The sequence below is a fragment of the Canis aureus genome, chromosome 5, assembly GCF_053574225.1.
Source record: "Canis aureus isolate CA01 chromosome 5, VMU_Caureus_v.1.0, whole genome shotgun sequence".
In the NCBI taxonomy this organism is placed as follows: domain Eukaryota; kingdom Metazoa; phylum Chordata; class Mammalia; order Carnivora; family Canidae; genus Canis; species Canis aureus.
This window is the reverse complement of record NC_135615.1, coordinates 53,290,190-53,303,852: the sequence shown is the minus strand read 5'-3', so window position 1 is coordinate 53,303,852 and position 13,663 is coordinate 53,290,190. Positions and strand designations below refer to the sequence as shown.

The 13,663-nt window shown below is 40.6% G+C and overlaps 1 protein-coding gene across 1 annotated transcript in view; it reads right to left on the bottom strand.

The window, feature by feature from the left end:
• The window catches only part of MAST4 (microtubule associated serine/threonine kinase family member 4), a 537,692-nt gene that overhangs the window by 108,543 nt on the left and 415,486 nt on the right, over positions 1-13,663 (bottom strand). The window contains exon 7 of the mRNA XM_077896497.1: positions 2,991-3,079. Coding sequence (XP_077752623.1) covers positions 2,991-3,079 — 89 coding nt within the window. The remainder of the gene's footprint in view (positions 1-2,990; positions 3,080-13,663) is intronic.

Here is a 13,663-nt window from a genome sequence, read left to right as displayed (position 1 = left end):
AGAACCCGAAAGACAGGCTTCTCTCAGCCCACTCCTCTGATTAAACACTAAAAATATGTTTGGAGAGAAAAGAATTCAAGTCTACGTAGAATGAAAGAAAAATAATTAAGAGGATCATTAAAGTCTTCGCTACATTTTCTCTATTCTCAATATTAGCACTGAAGAAAACCACAGCAATAAAAGCCTAATCAACAGGCACATAAATGAGGGTACAACGACTACAGAGCACTACAAAGAGAAGTAGGATTAAAGTTTTTAATCACTGCTGAATTACATGTAGGAAATAAAATTCATGATACACTTAGCACTTGTATATACTGTTGAGTGCTGTGCAAGGTGAATGTAAACATACAATTCCAGGGGCGACTGGGCAGCTCCACTGGTTGAGCATTCAAGTCTTGATGTCAGCTCAGGTCAAGATCTCAGGGTCATGAGACTGAGCCCCATGTCATACCCTGCACTGGGCATTTAGTCTGATTGAGATTCTCTCTCTCCCTCTCTCTCTTTCTCTAACCCCATCCTTGCACGTGCATGTGCTCACTCTCTCTAAAATAAAGTAAAATAAAATACTGCAACTCTTAAAAAAAAAAAAAAAAGATAAAAAAAAGATAGAACTCCATTCCCCAAATAAGTATTTGGCCTTGCTTGCCCCTATATGTCACCTTTTACTGTTCTGATGATAATGTAATACAAATCTCCACAGTATAAATGGTATTAATAGAAACAGCCAGGTGCCCATCCATCAGCTGTGGAAATCCAGTGGTTCACCCCTCTCCCCAGTGGTATCTCCCTCACACCTTCTCAGAGGTAACTACTGCCATGAAATTGGTCTTTAAAATTATCATGTTTTCCTTCAGACTCTTATGAGAAATGTATATACATATTTATGGGCACACTCATGTATCCCTAAACAAAATATTCTTTGGAGCCTCATGCTAACCTTACATGAATGGTTTCAGTAATCTTCTTTTGCAACCTGGCTTTTGCTTACAACACTCTCACTGAGTTGCATCCGTGTGGATACATGTGCGCTAGTACATTTGTGTTCTATGCTCTGTGGCTATGTCACTACTCATTTACCCCTTTTCCAATCGATAGCTACTGAGGTGACTTCAGATATTCAGCTATTACAATGCTGCTATGAACAGTCTAGAACATGCCTTCTTGTGTATATGTGCATGAATTTTTCTGAAATTCTACTTGAGAGCGCCATTTCTGGGCTTCGGCAGTCTTGCTCTATCTACTATCACAATTTTTATCAATTAGTGCTTTTTACCTTTTTTACTTTGCCATCTTTTATTTATTACTAAAGAGAAAATAAGATTTCATTCCAGAGGGGCAACTACCACTCTCGCTCCTTTCTTCTCCCCAGATGTGTTACAGGTAACTCCCACTCAACTTGAAAGCCAACAGCTGAGCAAAAGGATTGCCTTCAGAGAAAGAGTCACAGCCCTACTTTTAAATAGGAAATGAGTATCATTGGAAAGCCCATCAGGATTAGAGTTTCCACCAGAGTCAATGACTTAGGGCTTACTCATCCTTCCCACTCATCATCCTTCACAATCCTCAAGACAGCTCCCTAAAACATAGATCCTCCTCCAAATCCTGGAGAGGCAATCAAAATAAAAATTCCTCATGCTCTCTTAATTTTCATCTCTCTTTCCACCTTCATATTCTCTTACAATCCAACACCCACCCACCCAAGGCACACTAGTAATACCTCTTTTCTCACCCTATTTCTACCAGCCCAAGTCTTGCCTGGGTTTCAACATCCTGATTAAGTGGCTCCATTGAACTCTCTCATGTTTTCCTGGTTGGAATGAACCCTTCTCTCTTCCTTGCATCATCATGGACATAACTTAAAAACAAACAAACAAAGAAAACCCCCCAACATACAAAGCAATCTTCAGTACAGTTTTTCTAATACGGCTGTACCTTCCTTATAATTAGTACTTGAGGCCAAGGGCTCATATCTTAAATCCACTGTCCCTATAAGGATTGTAGATGTAATAAGTAAGTTATATATGCCACTGCCAGGCAAAACTTGAGATAAACTCTTGCACACATACTAGAGAAGACACATTCTAGAGTGCTCATAGCAGCATTATTTGTAATGTAAGTAAGGGTAAGTTCAACTTTAGGAGAATAAATGCTAAATGGTTCTGATGGAGGCTAAGACATGTGGCCTCAAAATACAGCATCATGACCAACAGTATTTTAAGGTGAAGAAATAGGAGAAATGGCATGTGCAGGAAGGGTCTTTGGATCTGCGCCTAACGCACATCATCAAGTCCCCAAGTAAGAGGTGTCCTCCCTGAACTTGGAGGAAGGAGCATCCTTATTTCTGAGAACAAGGGACACAGAAGGCTGTGATTGTAGAGCCTTTGCTCAATTTGCCCCAGTTTACTAGAGTTAGCTTGTTTCTGTCCTGTCCTGTCTTTGCACAACTTTTCACTCTTCATCAAACCTAGCATTAATGCACTCAGGCTAACCATTTCCTTGGGTCTTCATTTTCTTATGAAGGCTCCTGTGACACAGAAATCTTCTTTTAAATCAATGTGTTGGTTCTTCTCTTGTTATGGTTTGGTCTTTGGTTATGAGGGTTCCCAGTTGAGAAATTAGAAGGGTAGGGAAAAAGACAGATTTCCTCTCCCAGAGTTCTTAACACTGATCCTCTTCATGTGAACAAACACATCTGTACTCCCCAAAGATTATCCCAACATGGAAACATGTCTTGCATCATCCACAAATTCAGAAATGGAGAAATAAATAACCAAAAAAAAGTATTCCATCTAAAAAGAAATTCTCAATTTCAGAGTTCAAATACTCTGAAAGACAGGATGAGGTTTGGGCTAACTTATTAGAAAGAACAATATACTGATAAAAACACAGGAAAACCAAGATAGAAATTGAAATTTCAGAAGGCCTGAAATTTTTTAAGAACCAGCAAAAGGAAGTAAAACACAACTCAAGAAAGGGTAAGTAATTACCTGCATGAGCAGAGAGAGGTGAGTGTGGTCGAGGCAATGCTGGTGACTGTCCATTACCTATCAAGCTTTTCCGGTTGCTTGTTCGGCAACTGTCAAAAGGAAAGACAAAATCAAAGTTTTAAAAAGCAAATATGACATCAGTAATGTCCAAGTACATTCAACATACACATACACTAGAGGTTGAGCAACCTATCTGCTCACGCTGCTGCTTAAATTTTTGCAAGTTAATAGGCACTCACTAATGTTGGAGGGGTGGCTGCCTCTTGAATATTAGAAAATATAATGTATTCATTTACCATATCATCAATATTCCTCACCACCAGTAAAGTTATAATCAAATGCCTTCTTTCCACTCCTGACTGCAAATAGGTGACATGCTATATACCCAAGTGATAAATTAAGGATTCAAATCAGCAAACCACAGGTAGCATCTCTGTTGACATGAAATCTCTAATACAAAATTACATGCAATGAAGCGCAATGCCATTCATCTTACAATGATGCACTAATTAAAAATCTAATTATTTAGGCAAATTTCCTATTTGTGCCTTTTGTCAATAGAACAGCCGATGCCTAAGATGCATTTCACTACGGATTCATTTTTCATCTTGTATACTCCATTTAAATTCCTCATTAAGGTAAATATTTTGGAATCATAAAAACAGATTCCAGTTAGTATTAAAATAATAGCAAAAGCCCTTTGCCAGAGGCACACTACTTACACTGTTTTTATCCTGGGTGTCTACTCAACAGAAACAAACTGCTATATATGGGCATTGAGCAACTATGTTTTCCTGTTTCTGCCAGGACAAAGTTATAAAATGTCTATTTGGATTTTAAAGTAACTCTCACAAGCAGCAAAGAATAAGATAAATGCAAAACTGGTTGATGATAAGGCGAATATTATCTCCCTTTCATCTACTTTTCCTTCAGAGGAAGAGGCAAGATGAAAGAAGAATAAGGGTCCTCATTTCATGTGGTCCCCCAAATTTAGCTAGATAACTTTCAAACCATCATGAACACCTATGGGGATCCCTGGGTGGCGCAGCGGTTTGGCGCCTGCCTTTGGCCCAGGGCGCGATCCTGGAGACCCGGGATCGAATCCCACATCGGGCTCCCGGTGCATGGAGCCTGCTTCTCCCTCTGCCTATGTCTCTGCCTCTCTCTCTCTCTCTGTAACTATCATAAATAAATAAAAATTAAAAAAAAAAAAAAGAAAGGACCCATCATGAACACCTATGAATTCACCTTGAGATGTAAAGAAAGAACAGTTGGGGAGCTGCAGATAGAAAAGTGCTTGCTTCTTGCAAGAGAGGTGCGGACTCCAGGAACAAAGGTCTCACAGGGCAAATAGCTCACACGGAGGCTGGCCACCTGGCAAGGGGCGGGGCATCCCCACCCAGGCACAGACACCTGAGAATCAGGGCAGCAGGCCCCTCCCCCATAGGAACTGCTGGAAGTTAAACTTGGGAACAGCAAGTTTACTGACCAAGCAGCACTGGAAAGCTCCAGGACTGAAGGAAAATAGTATATAGAACTCGAAGTTTTGTTCTTGTGATTCGTTTATCTTTCAGGCTAAAAATTTCCAATTTTCTTTCTTTTTTCCTGTCTTAACTACAATATTGTATCAATTACTCTTTTCTAAGTTTTTTCCTTCTTTTGTATTTTTACAATTACGTGTCATAGATATATTCTTCATTTTTTGGCTTCCTTTCAATGTATTGCATTTAATTTTTGTTGGTATGTAAGTTTTGGGGTTTGTTTTGTTTTCTAATTTTTGAATTTAGTACATTCTAACATGCAGACCAAAATACACTCAGTACTAAGTGGAGCGCTGGGTTGGTCCACTCTCTGAGATTATATTCTCTCCTCCTTCCCATTCCGCACCCCCACCTCTTTTTTCTTCTTGTTTTTGTTGTTTACTATTGTTTCTCTATATAAACTTTGCTTTTTTAATGTAAATTTGGAATTTAGCACCAAATATACAGACCAAAATACACTCAGAACCAAGAGGATCACCATCGTGGTCCACTCTGTGAGACTATATTCTCTCTGCCCTGCCATTTCCTTCCACCCCCCCCTTTTAAAATTTTTACTACTTTTTTTTTTTTGTAAATTTTTCACCTTAGTTGTCTCTTTTTAAATTTATTTTCTGGTCCCTGACCTCTTCAGAATTGTCTGGAGTGTATTTTGTTTGGGTCGTGATTGATACTTTTGACTCTGCTCACTCATGACAGCCATTCCGCACAGGACAAAATGACTAGAAGGAAGAATTTGCCACAAAAGAAAGAACCAGAAGTAATATTCTCTGCCACAGATCTAATGGATATGGATTTAAGTAAAATGTTGGAGATAGAATTCAGAATTACAATTATAAAATTACCAGTGGCTCTTGAAAAAAGGATAAAAGATGCTGGAGATTCTCTTACTGCAGAAATGAGATCTAATGAAGCTGAAATTGAAAATACTTTAACTGAGATGCAGTCTAACCTGGATGCTCTAAGAGCTAGGGTAAATGAGGCAGAAGAGTGAATGACATAAAATACCAGTTGATGAAAAGAAAGGAAGCTGAGGAAAAGAGAGAAAAACAACTAAGAGTGAACAAGGAGAGACTATGAGAATTAAGTGATAGTTTGAGAAAGAATAACATCTGCCTTATTGGGATAAGGGCTTGAAAAGAGAGAGAGGACCAGAAAATATGTTTGAACAAATCATAGCCAAGAACTTCCCCTAATCTGGGGAAGGAAACAGGCATTCATATCCAAGAGATAGAGAAGAGCCCCCCTAAAATAATTTAATTTTCCTTCAGTGCAGATTGGCACTGCATTCCCTATTAGCAGTATAGTAGTGAGAAAAAGGGGAATAAAAGCCAGCAGGCTACCTCATCGAATTCACCTACAATTAGGTTCAGGGAACTGTGATTCTGTCCTCTTACACTCGGGCCACCCTCAACCACCATTTAAGATTTATTGTGATGTCTTCTTTAATTCAGAATGTACATGTTATAACAGGTTCTTCAAAGAGAAGTTTTCACCTGACTTCTAAATTAGGTATTGTGGACATATTTGAGAGTTTGCATAGAATATTTTAAAGGATATTCAAGTTATACATTTCAAATCTGAATTCAATTTCTTTCAGCAATATTGACTTCGGAACCAATCCTCTTCTTTAAAGGTTTGCTGCTTATTATCATTTGTCAACATTCCCAGATTTATAACTTCTTAAGGTCAGGCTGCATCATTTTATTTTCTTTATTGGAACAATCAACATCCCTTACCATTATCTGTGAGTTTAATTAACAGCATGTTTACTCAGCCTTAAGAAAATTGCTGATTAAGAACAGGCCCTTGATACTTAATTATAAAAGGCGGATTGATATTATCAACTCATCTATCAAGAACTATATTTGACCTAGTAAATTCATAATCATTAAATCAGACAGTATGATTGTTTTGAAAAAATACTGTGTAATTTATTTAGTGTTAATTCAAATTAATGTCTTCTTTCATTTCAATACAGGAATATTAAACATATCAACTTGCTAATGTTAATAAAAGAAATTACATATGACAGATTTATATTCTGAAAATCTCAGCAAAGTTTTTGGTTAATATGAGGAAATTAACTGAAACACGAGTTAACTACTAGAAAAGTGGCTATCTATTATTTTTTACATTTAGTATTTGATCTAAATCACTTATGAAGATTTTCTCTTGGCATTCATTAGTGTTTAAATATATAAATACAATTTTCAGTAAAAATTGTAAATTAGGGCAGCCCAGGTGGCTCAGTGGTTTAGTGCTGCCTTCAGCCCAGGGTGTGATCCTGGAGACCTGGGATCGAGTTCCGCATCGGGCTCCCTGCATGGAGCCTGCTTCTCTCTCTGCCTGTGTCTCTGCCTCTCTCTCTCTCTCCCTCTCTGTGTATCTCATGAATGAAGGAATGAATAAATAAATTTTAAAAATGTAAATTAACAAAAATTGTAACCTAATGAATATCTTTAATAGGGATACTGGGGAAATATGTGGACTTAAAATACAGAAAATAGTATTTCCTGAAGAAAACGTTAAAAAACTGAATTTCCCTAACAAGCATATAGAATGACTATGACACTATTACTATGAGTAAAATAAACAGACAATGATTTAAATTTGAAACAAAGAAAAACAGAAAATTTTAAATCATGTCAGTTATTTAAAGCCTACCAAGAAATGGTAGGAAAGTTCTGATTTTAGGGCAGCCTGGGTGGCTCAGAGGTTTAGCGCCTGCCTTCGGCCCACGGTGTGATCCTGGAGACCCAGGATCGAGTCCCGCATCAAGCTCCCTGCATGGAGCCTGCTTCTCCCTCTGCCTGTGTCTCTGCCTCTCTCTCTCTCTCTTTCTCTCTCTCTCTCTCTCTCTTTTTCTGGTCTCTCATATATAAATAAATAAAATCTTAAAAAAAAAAAGAGAAAGTTCTGATTTTAAAAATTTAACTCAAAAAAATACCTCACGAAGAAATGTCTATATAAAACCTGGAAATGGAATATATTTGTTTGCTCACTGTAAAAAATATAAAAATACAAAGTATAAAAATATGATAAAAAGTTTATATTACATTTATCTTGTGTTTGCATACTCCCTCTAAAGACTTGTAATGTTTACAAACAAGGAATCATGAATGCAATGTTGAGCAAATGAAAAAAGGATTCTTCATCTATGAATATGGGAGCAAGAAGAAGAGTTAAAAACAAGGTACAGGGAATATTTTATACAAAACCTTAAATAATCAGAGTCATATCTTACTGACAAATGCTATGAACAATCAAAGCTGAAGGGGTCTTCTCTATGGATCTCAAGCAGGAAGATAGAGACAGTTCTAAAATTACAAGAGACTTGAACTTTCTTCAATTTCTCAATAATCAAACAAGAAGCTTTTAAACATGAAATATAAAACCAGACTTTATAAAATACAGGCCAAGACAGATTCCTATGTATACACAAAATAAATCTCTATACTCATGAATTAGGGTCTTGGCCTCATTTATTGCTAACATTCTTATGGGTAAAGAGGAATTTTATACTGTAATTAACCCCAAAATACCTAATTATCAATATATATATTAGGGCTTTTCAAATCCTGGGGCCCTACTGAGATAGTCTGTACATAACTTTCCCTGGGGGGTGGTGGTGGGGGAGGGGTTGCGGCGGGTAGGGAGTGGCAGTCATCCAATCTCAATACAACCTGCTTCTGATATCTTGGACAGTCACCTCATTTTATTGCACTAGGAGCCTGGTTCCCAATAAACGAATTAAAATCTGATTTTAGGAGTGCCCAGATGGCTCAGTCACTTGTGTCTGACTCAATCTCAGCTCAGGTCTTGATCTCAGGGTTGTTAGTTCAAGGCCCACATTGAGTTCCACGCTGCATGGAGCCTACTTAAAAAAAATGAATAAAAAAATAAAATCTGATTTTAACCCATAGTAAAACAATTCCTAGTTGGCAGGACCTATGAGTGTTGACTACATACGCGGCCGCAACACCTGGCACTGCCCATGTTAATGACACCGGTACAAAGTGCTGAGTTGACCTTTCGTGTCATCATTTCTTCATCCTGGTTATCACACTTTTTCCTGCAGATGTAAGGAGAAGCTCATGCATCCAAGCGCGAAACAGCCTCCCCAGGTGGTGGGGACTGCACCATACTCACTGAATCAAGTGACGAACCAGTAGATACAATGCTACTTGGACAGAATCAAGGCTCATTACCCATCACCAGCCTTGCTTGCTTTTTCTCAAGCAGAGTCATCCCAGGGAAAAACAGGGGCTACCCTACCAGAAAGGCAAAAATATCACTTCTACTGCAGCAGAAATCTCAACTTGCTTAAAATTTATCCTCATCCGAGCACTTGAGCTTGCAGAGGCATCTGCAGTTTGCAGCCTTCAGAACAAAGATGTATCATTGCAAAAGCGAAGAACAGTTAGAAAGTCCAGTTTCGGCTATCTATGCCACAGTGCGTGCGTCCTGCTTCACTCTTTAAAAAGGAATCGAAGCCATTCCCCCTGCTTGCGCTTGGATCTGGAAGGCCAACGCAGGAATACCCACTCCCCAGGACGCACCTCCTCCTCCTTACTTCTCCCTTTGGAGCAACCCACGGAGACACTCTGGGTAACACACTCAGTTTCTTCTGTCAGTTCGGAAGGTGACGCAGGGGCCCCGGTTCTTGCAAAATCTGAGTTCAGCCCATGAAGTGTCCAGAGACAACATGAGACAGAGGCAAAGACAAGCAGTGCACCTGGGCAGAGCATGATGATGCCAGGTAAGTGTTTCTTTCTGCCACATTCCTTTGGTTCCTCCACTCCCGGATGAACTACACACATGCACACGTGCCCTGGGAACACAAACGCTGCTGACCGTGGACCTGGGGTGTGAGAAAAAGGGAAGGCGGAAGGGCAACGACGGCACTTTGGAGTGAGTGCACCTGGCCAGGTCCTGGGGCCTGGAGGCCAGGTAGGGAGGGGCAGGACACCCTAGGAGGTGGTCACAGCTGGATGGGCATTGAGAGACACGGGGCCAGCCTGGGAAATGTCCTGTCTCCCTGGTTTTTGGCTCAGGCAAGTGAAGTGAGGATCGCACAGGGCACCCCTCCTGCCCCGTGCTGACCACTCCCATCACCAGAGCGTCCCACAGGGTGCTGCTCCATCCCCTGGTCAAGGCCAACGGTGCCTTCCACTTGCCAGGAGGATGGGGAGACTGAGCCTGCCTTTTACCATCGTAGTCGGCAGGCCCGACTCAAAAGTGTGAGGGAAAAGGAGGCATGTGAGCCACCAAGCTGACGGAGAGGAGGGGAATGTGGTACACGTCTTCTGGGGCCGAGGCCACAACATTCTTCATCTGCCCAGGCTCAGGGTTCCAGCGAAGGGCCTGGCGGGGCCTGCAAACATTTCTGAATCTGTCTCCTGGCCCAAGGACCTGCTAACCCCTGGCTAGGTCCGTGAAAGTGGGAAGGCCCACCCGGCTGTGGCCTTTTGCAACCGTTCTGAGGAGCTGAGACCCAGTTTAATTTTAAATTACATTCATTTTGAGACGTGAATACTCATCACGTCTGACCGTAGCAGGACACGCTGCAGAGGGAGAGCCCAACAGGCGGTCATGTCGAACATTCCCAGCTGACTCGAAGGGCCAAAGCTCAGGCCGTGGCTGAGGGGCAATGATTCCCCCACGGGAACCACATGGGGGTGGGGGGGAGGCCCTGGTAAGTCAGAGGTTCGAGGCTATAAGGGATCAGTTCATCTCGACGAAAAAAATCTGATCGATGTGCACCGCAGACCAATTAGAGACCAAAGCTTTACTGGATGCGAACATCTGTTATTCTGAATACCTTCGGAGGATCGGAACATTTGAATATTCCTTCAAGGAAGAGGAAGGCTCCCGGGGTGGAAAGTGGGCCTGGTCGGGAGACAGGAAGCGTGCAGCTCACATGCGTTTGCTGAAGACATGGGCTTCAGGTCCCCCCCTCTACAGTTGAGAAAGAGAGTCATCAATCTGTTTTTCTTTTGTCTGAGATCGTTTAGAAATCTAGAAAATACAGGGAAAATAGTAACTCCCACTGCTTGGGATGAACCACCGTATCATTTTGTCCTATTTGTTCTCCATCATATAGTAGAGATGGGGGGAGGGTACCCTTTGGCATGCAAACCAATCAACATTTTCCACTCCCCAACCAGACAACTCCTAAAAACTGCGGCTTGCGGCTTTTGCATTCTTTTCTTTCATTCTTCCACCTCCGAGCATCGAATGAACAGCGCTCGTGTGTGTGGTTACGGTCCCACTAGCGCTCTCACATTCCAGGAAGAAACGACTGAGATGGGGGAGTGTGCAGAAGAGGCGGAGGCCTTTCCTCTCCAGGGCTCTTCTGGCTTCATGCGCGGATCCCCCAGGGGCTGACCCGATTCTCTGAGGGTGGGCAAAAGGGCTACCCTCGTTAATTAATAACAAATAAAATATTTAACACCTGGTCACTTTATATTTCGGAGACAGGCATGCTTTTTGGCTTTTGTAGAGATTATCCTTTAGCACACGCCATGAATTAGAGGTACCCTGCAACTTACTTTTTTCACCCAACATTTATTTTAGAGATTTAACCATGGCAACATAAATATATGGGCCTAATGCATTCCTTGTTTTTCGATTATTCATTTGAAGCAAATTTTAGAATTCTCAAAATGCACTAAAATTACAGATATCATGGACATTTCTTTTTCCTCTTCTGCAACATGAAAGATCGAGGCCCCTGTATGTTTGCAAACTGGACTGCAAAAGCCGTAGCAAGTATCTTTGAGGCTGTATTTTGAAAGAAAACTTGTATTAAAGTAACATAAAGCAAATCGTCCCTAAAATCTGTGGACACCTTTCCCCAAATCCTGCCTGTTCCTTCAGAGGCTGCTCTGTCCCCATCTCCACTTTTGGCTTCACACTCTTGTCTTCTCCCAGAAGTAACACTTTTTTTTTTTTGTATTTTTTTTTTTATTGGAGTTCGATTTGCCAACATATAGTATAACACCCAGTGCTCATCCTGTCAAGTGCCCCCCAGGGTCCGTCACCCAGTCACCCCGTCCCCCCCGCCCACCTCCCCTTTCACTACTCCTTGTTCGTTTCCCAGAGTTAGGAGTCTCTCATGTTCTGTCTCCCTCTCTGATATATCCCACTCATTTTCTCTCCTTTCCCCTTTAATCTCTTTCACTATTTTTTATAGTCCCCATATGAGTGAAACCATATAATGTTTGTCCTTCTCCGATTGACTTACTTCACTCAGCATAATACTCTTTGTCTTTCTGATGTAAATCAATATCCCTTTCTCTGGGCTTCTTCAAGCCTACAGATCTCTTCCTTTTTCTGAATAGTTCAGAAAGCAGCAGAGAGTCAAACATTAATATTTCTATCTCTGTGACATTCTTTGCTACTTAGGTGAAGCCAGGTCCTGCTGGCACATATCTTATAGTCCATGAAATCACAGCTCCACTTAGGCTTTTGGTAATTCACAACCACATGTTACCTTTTGAGTCCCTAATATATACTAGGTATACTCTTAAACAGTAAAAGATCCCTTCTGCCCTCAAAGGGCTTACTTCCTGAAGGAAGCAGCAGACAAGAAACACAATAAATGAGCACAATTTATACTATACTATGAGAGATGGTGATGACATTTATGATAGGAGAGACAGTGATGGAGAAAAGGAAGGTAGAAAGTAGAATGGGGAGCGGGCAAATCACATTTGTACACAGGTGATCAGGAAAGACCTACCTGGAGAGGTGAGGAGTGAATGAGCCTGGAAGGATGAGGCAACCAGCATTCAGAAGGAGAGGCAAAGGCCCTGAGATGGGAGCAGAGTGAGCCGGAGGCAAGCAGCCAAAGAGACAGTGGAGAGAGTGGACCTGCAGGGGCAGGTCTTTAGCAGCTTGCAAGGCCAGGGCATGGAGATGGGTTTCTAACCTGGATGAAAAGGAACGCTGGTGGAAGGTTTGGAACATAATCTGACTTTTGTCTAAAGAGGACATTAAGGCTACTAGATTGAAATAAACCACAGGAGGAAGCTGGGAGGCCAGTTAGGAAGTTAAGCTATGTGCTAATCAACTCAACTTCTGTGACTATACTTGACAATATTTTATTTTAAAAACTAACTTTTGTTTGATCCTGGGTTTTGGCAGCTAAAATATAATAATAAAAATAAAATTAACTTATATAAATAAATATTTATATTTATATTTTATATATATTTATAAATATATATATTTAAAGCACGGCACCCAAATCCAAGGCAAGCATCATGCCAGTCCATACTCCTTTGAACAGCACCAAAAGAATGGAGAAATAGCCAGCATTCATCGTGTGGTGATGCCAAGCCCGAGCACCACCAGTCTTTGCATATTTTGCACCAATGTAATGATCTAGTTTCACAGTTATTCAGGGTACATACTTATGAACACTTACTATTGATATTATCGGCTTAAAACTGAAACTTTTCCATTAGTGGAAAAAATCCTTTATAAAGACATTAATTATAATAGAAATGAATAGCTGTTCATACTGTTTTCACCTATGAAAAAATTTAGGCTAGTTACATACTAGAGGAAGGCACAGGTCTCCCAAGCTTTCAAAAATTCTGAGGGAAATCAATAGGAAAAAAATACATATTGCTGTATACAGTACATCTTGGAAATCTATCCAATCCATTAAGATAACCTGTACTGAAGTCTCGCCCAGTTTTCTGTCTTCATAGAGGAAGAGAGGGAGGGCTGAACAGAGATATATTAGCAAGACACTAGTCAGTGTAACAGGTAGTAATGGAATGTCTTTTCCTATGTGCGAAGTACTAGGGGAGATAAGAACATGAAGAAAACATTCTCCAAGGGTTTAAAGTATAAATAAGATAAGAATAACTCACAGATAACTGCCTTCTAAGGCAGAATCGGGAAGACAGGTACAAAACAAAATTTGTTGCTGTTTAAAGCGTGGAACAGAACCCAATCAGCTTGGAAACCTATTTTCATAAATAATAAACACTAGAATTTGACAGTAGGCACCGTGCATGGCAAAACATCCTTCCCTTTCATAGGTTTTCTCTAAATGATCCCTTAATCTCAGAGATCTGCTGGACATAAAACACTTTTAAATCCTATTTCTTTTTAGTT